Consider the following 16,725-nt stretch of genomic DNA (forward strand, 5'->3'; position numbering starts at 1 on the left):
GATTCAAAGACAGGTGCACAAAGAGGAAGGAGCCCGGGGACGCTTCAGAGCTCTGCTTTGTCTCCACGGCAACTCTTATTTTTATTTTTATTTTTTTTTGGTACCAGGGATTGAGCCCAGGGGTGCTGAACCACAAAGCCACATCCCCAGCTGTTTTTTAGATTTTTTTAACTTGGAGACTAAAAATATTACAAAAAAATAAATAAAAATAAAACCCCCAAACAACAACAGAAAAGCCAAACCCCACGGGCCTTCCTGGGCAGCGTGGTCCCTGGACCACGACCCTCCAAGCAGAGCCCACCCTGCAGCGGCCTGCACCCCCAGTCCTCTGTGCCAGCCCCCTCTGCCTCCTCGGGGAAGAGCGATGTGGAGGGCTGCGCTGCAGATGCACTTGGTGTTCACCAACAAACAATGGCAGAGCTGCGCCTCTGGACAGTGGGCAAGTGTTGTCCAAAGGGCGCCTCCAGCTCCACAGAAAGGGGAATTGTCCTGGGGACAAGATAATAAGAGCTTTTGGAGCGGGAGGAATGAAGTCACCAGAGACCCCCTCCTACCAGGGACCAGGGCCCCGCTCCTGTGAGGAGATGGCTTTCATTTCTTCCAAAACATGATGGGACTAAAAAAAAATGCCTGATGATATCGCAGGTGACAGCTACAGTTACTTATTTCCATTTTGACTTTAGCCTCCACAGATAAAATCACCTTTGGAGATTTGTTTGAAAAACTTCCCAGGGGCCAGGGGAAGCCCAGAGAAGGCTCAGCAACAAAATGAAAAAGCACCACAGAGAATCCAAGACACACAGCGCCCAGGAGATGGAGGAGATGAACCACCGGAGGCGGGGCGAGCCGCGGAGTGTCCCCGCTGGGCAGAGAGGGTGACACTGGCTCATCCTGCCCCGTTTATGCAGATCAAGTCACTAGTGGTTGAAAAACCAAACCACAGCACTGAGAGCCTTTAAACAAATAAGTAGAAGAAATAAGAGAACCAGCACCCAAGTGAGCACAGTCAACCAGCACCCAAGTGAGCCCGGTCAACCAGCACCCTGGTGAGGACAGTCAACCAGCACCCAAGTGAGCACGGTCAACCAGCACCCAAGTGAGCACGGTCAACCAGCACCCTGGTGAGGACAGTCAACCAGCACCCAAGTGAGCACGGTCAACCAGCACCCAAGTGAGCACAGTCAACCAGCACCCAAGTGAGCACGGTCAACCAGCACCCTGGTGAGGACAGTCAACCAGCACCCTGGTGAGCACAGTCAACCAGCACCCAAGTGAGCACGGTCAACCAGCACCCTGGTGAGGACAGTCAACCAGCACCCAAGTGAGCACGGTCAACCAGCACCCAAGTGAGCACGGTCAACCAGCACCCAAGTGAGCACGGTCAACCAGCACCCTGGTGAGGACAGTCAACCAGCACCCAAGTGAGCACAGTCAACCAGCACCCAAGTGAGCACAGTCAACCAGCACCCAAGTGAGCCCGGTCAACCAGCACCCTGGTGAGGACAGTCAACCAGCACCCTGGTGAGCACGGTCAACCAGCACCCAAGTGAGCATGGTCAACCAGCACCCTGGTGAAGACAGTCAACCAGCACCCAAGTGAGCACGGTCAACCAGCACCCAAGTGAGCACGGTCAACCAGCACCCTGGTGAGGACAGTCAACCAGCACCCTGGTGAGCACGGTCAACCAGCACCCAAGTGAGCACGGTCAACCAGCACCCAAGTGAGCCCGGTCAAGCAGCTGCGATCCTAACTACAGCTCAGATTCCTCGGATGGAAACAGCCACACAAAGACTTTAACACGGCAAAGAAAGAGGGAGCTTCTAGAAAACAGTCTGTGACAAATACGTTCCCTTCCTCCCAACCCACACGGGGTCCTAACACTGGTGGCTCCCGAGCCTTACTTGGGATTGGCAGGATTCATCTAGCTTTAAATCTAGGTGGTGCAGGGGGATCTATGTGGACCAGTGGGACGATGCCCCAGGGCGAGCACCTCAGTCCTGTCCTGTGAGCTATTCACACCCTGCTTAAATCCTTAACCAGCAGGATGCACCTGCAATCCCTTGCAATCCGTGACTCAGAGGCTGAGGCAGGAGGATCGCCTGTTCGAGGCCAGCCTCAGCAAGTTGGCAAGACCCTGTCTCAAATTATTAAGAAGGGCTGAAGCTGGATCTGAGTGGTAAGCAGTCCTGGGACTCCATCCCCAGTATCCAACAAAACATGAAGCCTGCAATCAGGTCACTCACCCAGCTCCTCCTCAGGTGTAAACTCCCCCTTCCAAACTAACACGGGGAGCCCCTCACCAGTGTGTTCAGGAGCTGGGTGGGGCTCTCAGGACCTGGGCACCAGTGTGCGCCCCGCTGCTGCAGGAGGAGGGAGGCGGTGGGAGCACTGACAGGTCCCTGTGGTGGGAGAGACAGAAGAGGGTGCCCGGACGGCAGGTGTGGAGAGGGGTCACTTACCTACGAGTTTCTCCATCGCAGTACTGGGGACTGAGCCCAGGGCGCTTAGCCACGGGGCCACAGCCTCAGGCCTTTTAATTTTTCATTTAGAGGCCGGGGGTCACCAAAGCACTTAGGGCCTCGAGAAGTTGCTAAGGCTGGCCTCGAACTTGAGATCCGCTTGCCTCAGCCTCCCAGGTGGCTGGGATTCCCTGGCTAGTCCTGTAATTTCGGATTTTATAAAATGAACAGAATTCCAAATATAGATGCAAATGACCACAAAAAGGGGCCAACAACAGCATGTGAATAAGACAACCCAGTCACAGCGTGGCCAAGGAACAGGGTCCTCAGCTAGTAACAGCTGTAACTGAGAAGTGGATGCTAACTGCCCTCTTCCTTGTGCTGGGGACCCCCAGGACTTCAGCCAGGCAAGCGCTCTCCTGCCGCAGACCGGCTGCTTCTTTAACGTCTCCGTCACTTCTTTCATCCCACACTGTCACGCTAGGCCCTGTCCAGGTACTTAGGACACAAGGGTGGACAAGAAAACCCCTGCTCATCGAGCTCCCAGGCCAGGGTGGGTGGGAGAAGAACAAGCCGGCAGGGACCCCCGAGCTGCCAGGTGCTGGGAGCAGGACTTGCTCAGCAACAGGGCATGCGCTGAGCCCGTGCACAGCCCTGGTATGACCCAGTACCAAAGCCAAGAGGAGAGAGGAGAGCAGAGGAAGGTCCTGAGAAGGGAGTAGAAATAGAGAAGGTGACATTCCTGAGGAAGAAGTCAGGAGTGAGCTCTGAAAATATCTGGGGAAAGGCTTTCCAAGGACCAAAAGGCCAGTGCAAAGGCCCTGGGGCAGGAGCACAAGGCCTGGGCAGGAGCTGCCAGGAGGCATGCAGTCAGAGCAGGGGAATTCAGGGAGGGAGGGGGCTTCCCACCCCGTGACTCACTCCACAAAGGGACCTGGTATTTCCTCCTTAGGTAAGTGCCTGGGTCCTGTTTAGGGAGTTGGCTAAAATGCTGAGCTACAAGGATCGGGGAAGGTCAGCCCTGAGAGGCAGCATTGATCACAGCAATAAACAGGAAGGAGGTAGAACTTTCCAAGGTCAGGGGAAGTTCAGGGACCAGGGCAGCAGCCAGGTACTGAGTTCAGATCTGCGGTGCCTGTCATCACTACGTGAGGTATCTGAGCCACGGGACGCTGCTCCCGGCTCCCTCCGCTGCGTAAAATAGAATAGGTTCTTTAATGAACCGCCCGCCAGAGGCTGTCACACCCAGGTCCACTGCAGGGGTTCTCTGTCTCCGCACATGGAGGTTTGGGGCGGTTTGGGGCCCGGAGGTTCCACGGGGAAGGGCTGTCCTGTGTTCAGGACGTCCAGCGGCATCCCGGGCCTCTGCTCTCCAGGTTGAAGCAGCCACACCCCAGCTGCCCTCTCTAGTCAATCAGACACGTCTCCAGACAGCAGCAGCCGCTGCTCCAGCAGGAATAAGTAAGAATTCTCCATGGGCCTTGTCTTTCAAACCAACAGGTGATTTTAAAGGAAGGCCTGAGCATACCCTCAGTCCTGTGCTGCATGTCTATAAACTCAGCTGTCCCAGGGCCTTTGCACTGGCTTTCCCTGTGGAAGGCTGAACCCAGGCAAATCCTACTCGCTGTCATGTCTCCTCTTAAGGCCTTAACTCTCGGCTCTCTGGGACCCCCAGGCTCTCTGGGACCCCCAGTCGTGAGCGCGCTGGGGATTCCCACTGCATGTGTCTCTGCACCTGTCTCCTCGCTTTCTAGCAACTATCACAGTTGCAATTAAGCAATATTCCTGTCATTATTATTTAGTGAGTCCTCCATTCCAGGAGGAGCCAACCTTGTTGGTTGGGGGCCTCCACAGCACTCAGAGAACTACCCTAGACTCCTAGACTCAGATTATATTAAAAAGCACGTGAGTGGCCCGCTGTGGGACTTTATTACTAGTAGGAAGTCACTCTGCACTTTACAAGCACTTGACGTGGACTGACAAGGGCCATGGCATCAAGGGACTCTCAGCTGCAGGGCTGTGGCTCTGGCAGTGCGGCCTCCACACCTGAGGCCTGGCTTCGTCCTCAGCACCACAAAGAAAGGATCCAAAGGCAAAAGCATAACTGTGAGTGTCCTTCAAATGTACATTTCCCCTCAGGTCAACAACAGATCCACAGGAAGGCCGTGGAGGGGCCGGAGGAGCCAAGTCAACACCTGGGGGAAGCAGGCGGCAGCAGAGGACATCTTTCTGGGTTTTGTCCTCCTTATAAACATTTTTAAACATTTTTAGGAGGGCCGGGGATGGAACCAGGAGCACGTAACTGCTGAGCCCATCCCCAGCCTTTTAATATCTCATTTAGAGACAGGGTCTCACTGAGTTGCTTAGGGCCTCGCTCAATTGCTGAGGCTGGCTTTGAACTCGTGATCCTCCTGCCTCAGCCTCCGAGCTGCTGGGATGACAGGCGTGGCCACCGTGCCTAGCCTTGTAAGCATTTTTGTCGCCTGTTAGTCTCTTCTTTTTGAAGCCCTTGTTCTAACACCGTTTACTCCCCATATGACATCACTCCCCCTGAGTGTCGGTGGGTCCAAATACCCTTAATTCCTCAAAGGGCCCACGCTCCTGGCCCTTTGGTGGGCTTCCCGGCGTCTGTGGGGCCTTTGGAACTGCACATGAGACCCAGAGGCATTTTTTAGGAACAGGCGCCACTTCTTGTCTCCCTCTGGTTCTAAGTCCTCTGGGGACATTTTACCGATTTCCTCTCCTGCTTCAGCTCCTGCACGAAGCGCGCCAGGTCCGTGGTGATCTGCGACGTCATGTTCTCCGAGATGACCTCGTGCTGCCCCGCGTAGTCGTTCATCTCGTTCAGGGTGGAAAGAAAGGCCTTGCACGACGTGTACCTAGGGGACAGAGTAGGGCTCGTCACACAGGGCCACTCGGTCTCGCCCTGCTTCACGCCGGGGAGACGGTGATCGGGTTAATGGACGTCGGCCCCCCGGAGGGGCTCAGTGGTTCATTACACATCAGCGGCTCTCGCCAAAAGGGCTCAGAATTAATTAGCGCCAGACGCTCGATCTGTGAGACCCGCTGCCTGTGTGGGGCGAGAGCTGTTGGCCAAGGCTCAGTGTGGACACGGTGCCCAGAAGACTGCACGTACGCGGCTCGGACATGACGGATGCTTAGGTCAGAGTCAGAGGCAGTGCCTTCCGTCTGTCCACAGCTTAGTTGAGCTGGGCCCCGGGGGTGACACCTACGACGCCAGCAGCTCCAGAGGCTCAGACAGAGGGTCACCAGTTCAAGGCCAGCCCCAGCAACTAAGTCAGGCCCCGAGCAACTGAGCAAGGCTCTGTCTCAGATAAAAACGCTGAGGATGTAGCTCAGCACCCTGATTAGGTGTGATCAGGCACCCTGGGTTCAACGCCGAGTCCTGGGGGTGGGGGAGCCTCCATTGGGACTGAGAGGGCCAGGTTTCTCCGAGGCATGACTCGCCTGACAGGAAGTCCTGAGATTACAAACCCAAACCCCAACTCCAGGATGTATGTGGCCCATACTTCCTGCACGTGCTTAGGCTATGCCCCAGAACTTGTCCTCGTTGCTGGAACTGAAACAATCTGGACGAGCTAGTTCTGGCGGCTCAGTGTAAAATAAAGTTAACTAGAAAATGTTCTTATTGTTCTCCCCAATTTAAAAACACACTCAGACAGGAAGATGGAGTCGGCTTGGTCTCAGGGACGTGTGTCCCCTCTGTCCCTCACAGTCACCGCTGCTGTCTAAATGCCGCCAGCCGTCATCAGCTGACATACCTGTATTCCTCCTCCTCCTTCGAGTTCTTCTTAGGTTGGTATTTCTTCGAAAGATTCCTGAAATAAAAATGCAGACACATCACCTATGTAGAAGGGCAATGGAGACATCAGGGCTGAAACATGACACAGGTCAAAGTCTGGGGAAAAAAAAAATCACAGATGTCCACAGATGAAACCTGTCATTTCCACCATTTTCTCAGCACCCGCATCAAGGCTGCCATGAAAGACTCGCTAGAAGCAGCAGATAGATAAGAGCAGGAACTTACCAGCGGCCACCCACCTGGACGGCGCCGCCTGCCTGTGGAACCCAACAGCACGGACCTCACTCGGTGTGCAAGGGCCTGCACCAGGCCACCATCTCCTCATGGTCATCCCAAGTCCAGACTGTGCCCACATGTTTAAATCAAAAACCAAAGTCCAAGCCGTGCGTCCGCCCCCCAAGGCACCAATGGAAAGCCCTGCCAAGACACTCACCTAAACAGCCTCCAGCTGCCTCCGTGGGCACTGAGCAAGGCCAGCCCACGTCCCCCAGCGGGCGGGAAGCCCAGGTGCTTCTGTCTGTCTGTATTCCGTAGCTTAAGCAAACCCACAGAGAGCAGAACCCTCCCTCTAGTTCTGGGGCTGCCTCTCCTGGGCCTGGCTTGGGCTCTCGGAGGGGAGCAAGGGCCCTGGGGGGCCTCCTCCTTTCCCAAGTCTGCTGCTGCTTGGCCTCCGGCTTCGTCTCCCCCGGCCCCTCCTCTCTCAGAGAAGTAACTTTATGATTCCACACTTTTATTTTTTCCATTTTCTCCATATCTACAAATTGGCTGAAAAAAATTGACACATCGACCATTTTGATCCCGGTACATTTTATATTCAAAGTCAATTGAGTATGTGATATTGCAATATGGAGAAAAATTTTCTTCTTTTTTGATACTGGGGATTGAACCTAGGGTCATTCTAACACTGAGGTACATCTCCAGCCCTTTTTATGTTGAGAAAGGGTTTCAGCCCCAGTTGCCCTCAAACTTGTGATCCTCCTGCCTCAGCCTCCTGAGCCACAGGGAATGTAAGTGTGTGCCACCACGCCCAGGTGATATTTTCTTATTTATTTATACATACTGGCACTGAACCCAGGGGTGCTCTGGCTCTGATCCACATCCCTAGCCCTTTTATATTTTGAGACAGTGTCTTGCTGAGGCTGACCTTGAACTTGTAATACTCCAGACTCAGTGTCCAGAGTCCCTGGGATTACAGGTGTCACCACTGTGCCCAGTTTATACTTTATTTTATTTTAATTTTTTTATGGTGCTGGAGATTGAACCCAGGGCCTTGTGTATGCAAGACAAGCACTCTACTAACTGAGCTGTATCCTCAGCCCCCTATACTTTCTTTTAAATGAACCATTCAAGTCCAGGTTTGTTATATTATTGGAGCTCATTGTATATACATGGCAACCAGGGACAAATTATTTTCTAAAATATTTCATATATATATGTATATATACACACACACATATAGCATGGTGTGCATATAGTATTAAATTTAAACATCTTTTAATAGTATAAAAGACATTTAAAGTAAAGCTGAAGAATTTGCTAAACTTCAAATATGAGCTCATAAGATTTATCAAAAGATTATAAAAACTCATTTGATGTTATTATTGTGTCTTTTTTTTTTTAATTCCAGAGTGGGGCACACTGGCACACGCCCGTAATCCCAGGGACTCAGGAGACTGAGGCAGGAGGATTGCAAGTCAAGGCCAGCCTCAGCAATTTAGTGAGACCCTGAGCAACTCAGCGATACCCTGTCTTTAAATAAAAAGGGCTGGGGATGTGGCTCAGAGGTTAGGTGCCCTTGGATTCAATCCCCAGCACACACACACACACACACAAAATAAATAAAATCTTTTTCTTCCATGTAGTAATTTTATAGACTCAACTGAGTCACTTCTAAAGATAAATGATGTTCCACGTCTTCTTCCTCTAGTAGTCGGCCACGTGGTTTGCCTGGGGGGGTGTCCATTTGTCCTCCAGCTACACTTGAAGGCTGGTTGTGCGCGTCCCCTGGGCCACAGCTTCTCCGCTGTTCCTTGGTGACAGGAAGGACATCACCCAGGGCTTGGCGGGTGTCTGGTGGTGCTTTTCCTGTCCCAACAGCGTTGCTTCCTTGGCCCTTGGTGGAAAAACCCAGCGCCAGCACTGTCCTCGCCCATCCCCTGGTGACGGCTTCCTGCCGGCTCTCGGCGGCCCCCGGAGGCAGAGGCGGCTCTGCGCTGGCTCCAGGGAACTTCCTTGTCAGGGCTGACTGCCTTCCTGTCCTGCTGCTGGAGAGCTGCAGGTGACACTTTCCTCAGTGTCCCCTCCTCCAGGTCTCTTCTGACCCTGATTTTGTTGGTTGTGTTCACACCACGGTCACCTTGAGCCTGTCCCTCACCTGACTCGGTGACAACTGCTTTATGTGTGAGTTCCACAGTGGGATGTCGGGGTCCTCGGTCCCCTTTGGGTCTCCCTCCACCGCGTCAGTTCTGACCCGTGGGGGGGCTACGTGCTGTCACCGTCACTGTGCAGAACACTCCCAGGGCCTGGCTCTGCTTATTCTCGGGCTTTCTTCCCGGCTGGCTTTGCGGCCTCCACTCCTTCCTTTCTGTCCCCCTGTTGCGGGCCGAGTGGCCTTGCCATGTGGCCTTGCCATGTCTGACCGGGCCGTGGGCCCCCGTGGGATTCCAGAGTCCCACCTGGACGGACCCTGACAGCCGTAGGAGCCGGCAGGTGGCTCCCTGTGCGTCCCCTGTGAAGCCTACACGGTGACCCCCGATTCCTGAGGTGGGTGAGGAGGTCTAACGAGGCGTGGCTGGTGAGGGTGTCACAGAGGCGCCCCGTTGGTGACGGTGCCTGTGGGTGCCCCGCGCTTCCTCTCCCTGCTCTGGTCTGTGGCTCCTTCCCGAGGTCCCCCCGAGGCCCGAGGGCCCTGTGCTCTGTGTGCTGGGAGCTGGGGACAGGCGGTTAGGGAGGGGTGGACAGGGCCTGGCCCAGCCTCCGGGCCCCCTGTCTCTGGAACCCCTCGGAGGCCCCTTGGTGGTGACCCCATTAGGCAAAGGAGTTTCGGGGCCGTGGACGTCCTAGTTTGGGTGATTCAGGGGCGTTCAGCCTCGACGTGGGGCACGGAGAGGCCGGAGGGTGGACACTGATGTCTGCCTCTGGAGTCTTCCTGCCACCATTTCCTGAGTGTGGCCCTCGGTGGCTTCTGTCTGAACTGATTCAGGACTCGTTTCCCTTCCTGTGGCTGGGGGTGGGGTCGGCGTCCTCTCTGGCTGCCCCAGCACCTCCTGTCCCTCTCCCTGGCTCCCTGCCTGAGCTTGGGGCCATGGATGAGAGCGACTTTCTTCGTTTGCTTGTTTTCCTGCGGCTGAGACTCTCTGGCTTCTCTTTTTCACCTCTTCTTGTTGGGACACACCATCTTCTGATCGGATGTTCTTTTGCCATCTTTTTTTTTTTTTTTAAATATGTTTTTAGATGTTGGAGGACCTTTATTCTATTCATTTATTTACATGTGGTGCTGAGATTCGAACCCAGGGCCTCACACACGCCAGGCACGTGCTCTGCCACTGAGCCCCAGCCCCAGCCCTCTTTTGTCATCTTTATCCAGAAATTTTGTGGTGAGCTTTTAAAAAATAAATAAAAGGGAGAAGAATAAATAAAAGGGAGAAGGAAAAAAACCAGAAACATTCCTGGCCCCACCCGGGACCTTCTGTTTCAGAGGGTCTGGGACAGGGCCCAAGGATCTCATTTTAAAAAGAACCTCGCGGTCTTTGGAATCACCCAGGTCTGCATCCGGTCCCTGGTGAAGAATGTGTGTGCTCCTCTTCCCCATTAATCAGTCCCCTAGACAGAACCTGAGTGCTGGAGCGCCCCAGGCTCCTCGGGCAGACCCCTCTACATTCAAGGATGACTTGGGGGTCTCTTTTTTTATTTACCTGTTTGTTTTTCAAATACTACAAATAAGATGGATCTTTCTTTTCTTTTTTCTTTTATTTCAGTGGCAGAGATAGCCTTGGGAGGGATATTGTTGGATCCAACCAAAGTTCATTTCCAGATCTCTTTAGCTTTTAGGCTTCTGCTGGCATTTCGAGAGCATATTATCATTAGTGCTTTTAAGAAGCATTTGAACGCTACTTGAAATGCAAACACCGTCAAGGTGCTACTCATTTGTGAAAATGGAATGGAACGTCACTCACAGTGGGTCTTTAATACTGTTTAGGGCTTCACTAGAACAAGGGGCTTTAAAGAGTGCACAGTGGTACACGCGTGCCGTCCCAGCAACTCTGGAGGCTGAGGCAGGAGGATCACAAGTTTGAGGCCAACCTCAGCAACTTAACAAGACCTTATCTTAAAAGGAAAAAAAGAAAAATGACTAGGGATGGAGCTCAGTGCTAGAACACCCTTGGGGTAAATTCCTGTACCACTAAAAAAAAAAAAAAAAATAGAGAGAGAGAGACAGACAGACAGACACTGGGGGAGGTTGAGGCAGGAGCATCACTTGAGCCTAGGGATTTGAGATTAACCTGGGCAATGTAACAAGACACTGTCGAAAGGAAAACAAAGTTATGTTAAGACCCTGTCTCAAAATAAAATATAAAAAGGGCTGGGGCTGTAACTCCATGGTACAGCATCCTGGTTCAATCCCCAGTACTGCAAAACAATACATAAATGTAAGTGGATGTTTTCCCCCTCTGATGCAGAAAAAAATTGTTTAATGACAGAGGCCCTCCCCAAAGTCACATTCATTTTTTGACATATTGATATTTCAAGAAAGTATTTGTCAACTAAACTCCAGCGGTGCTGGCCTTTCCGTTCCTTGAACATGTTCCAACCTCAGGGCCTTGGCACCTGCTCTCCCTCCACCTGGAGGAGTGCCCGCCCCTCATGTGCCCGGCTTCCTTTAGTCCTTCAGTTCTGATGCAGTGGCTCCTCCATGTGCCACCCGTCCCCGTCACCCTCCATCACAGCACTGGTTTTACTTATCTGGGGTGACAAATCTTTACATTTAATTCTTCACCCCACCCCCTGGGATTGAACACTGGGAGCTTAACTTAACCACTGAGCCACATCCCCAGCCCTTTAAAACAAACAAACAAACGAACAAACAAAAAAACGTTTACTTTTTAGTTGTAGGTGGGCACAATACCTTTATTTTATTTTTATGTAGTGTCCAGGATCGAGAACCCAGTGCCCCATGCATGCTAGGCTATCGCTGTACCTCTGAGCCCCAGCCTCAGCCTCCCCCGAGTCCTTTTTTAAAATGTTTTTATTTAGAGACAGGGTCTTCCTAAGTTGCTCAGGGCCTCACTAAGCTGCTGAGGCTGGCTTTGACCCAGCAATCCTCCTGCCTTAGCCTCCAGAGTCACTGGGATTGTGGATGAGCTCCACCCGCCCAGCTCCACTGAATCCTTTGAAGGTGACTCCCAGGCGCAGCACTCCTTCCTGAGCATCCCCAGGGACTACAGCTGCTGGTGCCTCCTCAGAGGTTACACCTTTTGTGGTCCAAGCCCCGCTGGCTCCTGGGCCTGATGACCAGGTGGTGACGGGTATCTCCACCCTGTGCCCTGCGGCTTCCCCCTTGGAATGAACATTCACCCTCTCTGTGTCAGGCACTGCGCCACAGAGAGGGCTCACCAGCGACCCCTGCTCCAAGAGCCCTGGGGCTTGCTCCAGGCAGGAGGAAAGCAGGAGCCAGCCAACACAGATGCATGCACTAGATATCCATGGGACCCTGGGGAGGAGTCCAGGGGACGCTGGGGAGGAGTCCGTCAAACTACACAACATTTCAGTTCAAGAGACCTCTGCACAACCTGTGACCACAGTTAGTGACAACAGAGAGTCTACTTGAAAATTACTGAGTGGATCTTAGGGTTCTCACCACACACACAAAGGGGCGAGCTAAGGTCTGTATGAGCCTGATTTAACTTTGACACTGCAACAGACACCAAAACTTCAGGTCGCTCGCCAGACACCCGCAGACTTTTGTCAATTTAAAAATAAACAGCTGGAGGGGCCGGGCTGGGGCTCAGCGGTGGAGCGCTCCTGGCACCTGCAAGGCCCTGGGTTCGATCCTCAGCACCTCATAAAAATAAATAAATAAAAATAAAAGGTACTGTGTCCACTACAACTAACAAACAAACAAATAAATAAATAAATAAATATGAAAAACATAATTAAGAGCTGGGCTGTGGCTCGGGGTGGAGCGCTTGCCTGGCAGGCATGAGGCACTGGGTTCGATTCTCAGTTCGATTCTCATGAAAAAAAAAACAACAACAAAGAAACGTTGGCAGTGTTGGAAAGTAATCACGGACGAACTGAAGTAAGGCAGAGCACGGGGCGGAGGTCGAAGCAGGACTGCCCAGTGACCTGGAGGAGGTGAAGGAGCGGTCACTCAGGGCCTGGGGAAGGTCGCTCAGGTGACATCTTTAGGAAGGGTCAGGCCAGCCCTGGGGCAGGAGCACGCTGCCGCCCAGGAAGCTGGGAGCCTCTGCGAACTGCGCAGAGACCTGGAGGCCGGAGGAGATGGAGGGGGTGGGGCCGCTGCCTGCGGGTTTGTAGGACAGGTCCCTGGAAGGACTTCAGGACAGTCCTGAAGGACTTGACTCTGTGAAACGCGGAGGCTGCTGGAGTCCTGAATGGAGGGAGCTGTGATCCGATGGCTTTGTAGACAACAGGCCGCCAACGGGGTGGGGTCCAGTAGGGCCGCTGGAAGACCCTAGTAACCCAGGCAGGAGGTGATGGCGACCTAGGCCCCGGAGCGGGCAGCGGAGGTGAGAAGTGGTCAGGGTCGCAGGGGCTTCGGATGGCTTGGTGGGCAGTCTGGGAGAGGGGAAGGCGGGAAGATGGCTCTGGGGTTCTCCCCGGGCCAGGAAGGGCGCAGCTGCCCCGAGGGCTGGAGGAAACTGGGCTGCCACAGGCGACAGCAAGTCACTGGGGCGGGAATCCCTTCCGGGCAGCCCCGGGCAGTTATTTTTGGACATCCAAACAGAGGTTGAGAGCAGCTGCTTCTGGAGTTGGGGAGAGAGGTCAGCTAGGAGATACAGATGTGTGAGTCACTGCTCGGCGGGGGCTGGAGCCCAAACAGCTGCGCTCAGCAAGGAGGGACAGGACGCGGCCAGGGTCCCCAGAGGAGCTTCCAGCACAGGAGGGGTCTGGAGAACTCGGGGGAGGGTGCACGCTGCTGTCAAAGCTGCCAAAGGGCCGAGGAGGGGCCATCGAAAGACAGGACTGGGCTGGGGTTTGAAGTCGGTGGAGGGGCCACCCAGGTGCCCGAGGAACCCGCGGCAGAGGGGAGCAAAGAAGGGTGGTGGCGGGGGGTGGGGGTGGGTGCTGAGCCCAGGGAGGCTCTGCTTTTCCTTGACAATGGGGGACGCGCTGGGGAGATTCTGAAGAGAGGAGAGAACTGGTGATGGGCGACAGGGGCGGCCTGAGCGGAGCTCTGGGGTGAGAGGCCGAGATGGGTGCTCAGAGGAGGGCCTGGGACGGGGGTGTCCAGGGGGCTGTGGGAGCTGGCAGGTGGGTGGGGTGGTCAGAGTGAGTCCACGCCTTCTCGGGGGTCGCCTTCGCTGTTTCTGTGAAGTAGGAGGCAGGCGGGAGGCTGGGAAAGGAGGCTGCCAAGCATGGGAAGCCCGTGGGAGGGCGGGAAGTGAGGAGTCCAGCAGGGTCACGGGGCCACAGCAGCCACCAGCCCCACGAGGCTCTTCTCTTACACGGAATCTTTTTGACCAATTTATTCCCCCAAAGCACAGATTTTGATGTCTCCCAGAGATGTGAGGAAACGAACGTTGTTATTTAAATCTTGGGACCAGGGGGCGAAGTGGTACGCGCCTGTGATCCCAGAGTCTCAGGGGACTGAGGCGGGAGGATCACAAGTTCAAAGCCAGCCTCCGCCACTTAGACTCTTGTCTCAAAACATAAAAGGGCTGGGGAGGTGGCTCTGGGGTGGAGCCCCGTCGAGTCCTACACGTTAGTTACTTGATGGGAACAAGACTTGCCATGCAGTAAGACATTCATTACACAGGACCCAGAGATCTACAGAACTCATCTTAGACAAGCCTTCCAAGAACACACAACGGGAAAAGGATAGTCGCATCAACAAACGACATCGGGAAAATGGATATCCACCCACAGAAGCACGAAGCAATGCTTACCTCACACACTACGTACGAAACCCCATTCAAAATGGATCCAAGATATCAGACCTGAAACTAAGTGTACAAGGAGCTCACATGACTCAATAGTAAACGTACAAATAACCCGACTTTAAAATGGGCAAACGTCTTGAACAGACATTGTTTCAAAGACATACAAGTAGCCAACAGTTACGTGAAAAGGTGCACAACATCTCTACCATTAGGGAAACACAGACCACAACCCCGGGGAGGTGAAAGTCAGAAAGTCCAAACAACAATAGGGAGGTTCCTCAAAATATTAAGAATACAGCTACCTTACGATCCAGCAATCCCACCTCTGCATAAACACCCCAGGAAATAAAATCAGTATCTCAAAAAGAAAAACCATTCCATGCATATCTCTTAGATGCTTATTTAAACCACAAGGACCGTAGCGATGAACAACAGGACACATCTCTCATGCAGACACTCTTTGCTTGAAAACTAAATATTTCCAAACCAAAAATCATCTAGATCTTCAACACCTCCATCTACATCTTTAATAAGTCTTTAAACACCATGCATAAGTCAGCTCAACCACACAGTAAAGATTTTACATGCTACTTCAAGTTCAAGATCGATTCCACCAATAAATTTTAAATATTTTATATGAAAACCAATTTATTGGATCATTTCATCATTAAAAATTTAAGTGCTTGGGATTTAGCTCAGTGGTAGAGCGCTTGCTTAGCATGCCTGAAGCCCTGGGTTTCATGCCCAGAACCACACACACACACACACACACACACTCACACATACTCTCTCACACACACACACTCACACACACACACACACAATGTTGAGACTAAAAGCAATAGTTTATTTTTACTGTCTTATGAAAATTGTTAAAATTAAAATTAAAAATTGTTAAAATTAAATTAAAAACTGCTCCTATTGAAATATTACATAACATAAAAGGGAAAGAATATTTAAAGGATTATACATTTACACTATAAGGTGCAAATATAAATTACCGAGACATTCGTTTGCAGTTAACCAAATAACCCTTACCTGAGTTGCTTTGCATAGCTGAGCTCGATCTCAGTTCTTTCCTTTACAAACTTGATGTATTTCTCAAGAACGTCGATTCCCCACTGTGTGTGTTTTTCTAAGTTGTCAAACTGATCCTGTTTAAGAAAGGAGAGAGAGTTCACAGTCTTCCTCTGTGATGGACATAATTTCAACGGACAATCCTCAATAGTGCTTTGCCACACAGGAAGCAGTACTCAGAGTTTCCATGATCCTTCTTGGATGCCTTTTGGTTGGACAGTTTTAAATCAACATTACCAAATTTGGCTTGAAAATTGCCTGGAGTACTGAGCTCTGGCGGATTCATTCATGCTTTAGAAACATGCTTTTTGGATGTCACTGATGCAAAGGGACCTGCCTCTCTCAGATGCCAGACTACTGACAGGTGACACCCACAGGCACAGCCTCTATAGGAACACTTTAACTGGGACATCTGGGTCGTCATTCCAAAAAGCTGATGGAGTTTGGAGCGAGGAAGTGGGAGTTATAAAAGTCTGCTTTCTTCAAAGAAATACAATGTCTCATGGACTTTATTTATGCAGACACACTGTGTGCCAGGAACTGTGCTTGGAACCCAAAGGAAAAGATGTGCTCCACCTTGCAGAGCGCCTGGGGTTCCTGCTCCAGGGACAGGTCTGCCATGTGCAGAGGCATGTGCATGGCTTAGGTGGCTTGTCCCCAGGGTCCCCAGGGAGGGTGAGTGAGGCATAGGGGATGGGTGGTGCTGGGGCAAGATGAGAGACTGCCCAGGGCCAGGCCACCCTAGGCCTCTGCCGCAGACCCGAGGAGCTCAGACTCTCCAGCAGGCCGGAGCAGGACTTCCAAGAGGGTGGCATGACCACCAACAGCCTGTCCTCGCAGTCCAGAGCAGGGGATGCAGGTGCACAAGGAAGGGTTTTGGAGACGCTGAACAAATAGAGTCCACCAGTGTCAGTGAATGACCAGGTGAGGGAGCAGGGGGCACGTGACGGGGAGGGGCCAGGTGACTCCGCTTCTGTTTTCTGCGATTAGATTGGTCCAGACACGGGGGACCTGCATTTCAGGGTGGAATTAAATGAGCTTTGCCGTCTGGAGCAGAGGACTGGCGCGTCTGGGGACAGGGCGGGGGGAGCAGCTCCACTTGGAGCTGAAGGAGAGGCCGGGGAGGTGCGGATCTGAAGCCACAGCCAAGGACCAGAATGCCAGAGAAGGCAGCTCCGCGCAGATCAGCAGAGCCCGGCCCGGGAAGGGGCCAGAGAGGACGGGGAAGAGAGCCAGGGGGGG

The 16,725-nt window shown here is 52.8% G+C and overlaps 1 protein-coding gene across 15 annotated transcripts in view; it reads right to left on the bottom strand.

The window, feature by feature from the left end:
* The window catches only part of Fnbp1 (formin binding protein 1), a 105,180-nt gene that overhangs the window by 48,373 nt on the left and 40,082 nt on the right, over positions 1-16,725 (bottom strand). For all 15 annotated transcript variants that reach the window (XM_046451304.2, XM_058581842.1, XM_046451307.2 and 12 more), the window contains exons 2-4: positions 15,445-15,560; positions 6,243-6,299; positions 5,192-5,339 (exon numbers count right to left, since the gene is read on the bottom strand). In XM_046451304.2, the coding sequence (XP_046307260.1) occupies positions 5,192-5,339; positions 6,243-6,299; positions 15,445-15,560 (321 nt within the window). The remainder of the gene's footprint in view (positions 1-5,191; positions 5,340-6,242; positions 6,300-15,444; positions 15,561-16,725) is intronic.

The sequence above is a fragment of the Marmota monax genome, unplaced genomic scaffold, assembly GCF_021218885.2.
Source record: "Marmota monax isolate L192 unplaced genomic scaffold, Marmota_monax_Labrador192_F-V1.1 WCK01_AAM20220418_F8-fsc00020, whole genome shotgun sequence".
In the NCBI taxonomy this organism is placed as follows: domain Eukaryota; kingdom Metazoa; phylum Chordata; class Mammalia; order Rodentia; family Sciuridae; genus Marmota; species Marmota monax.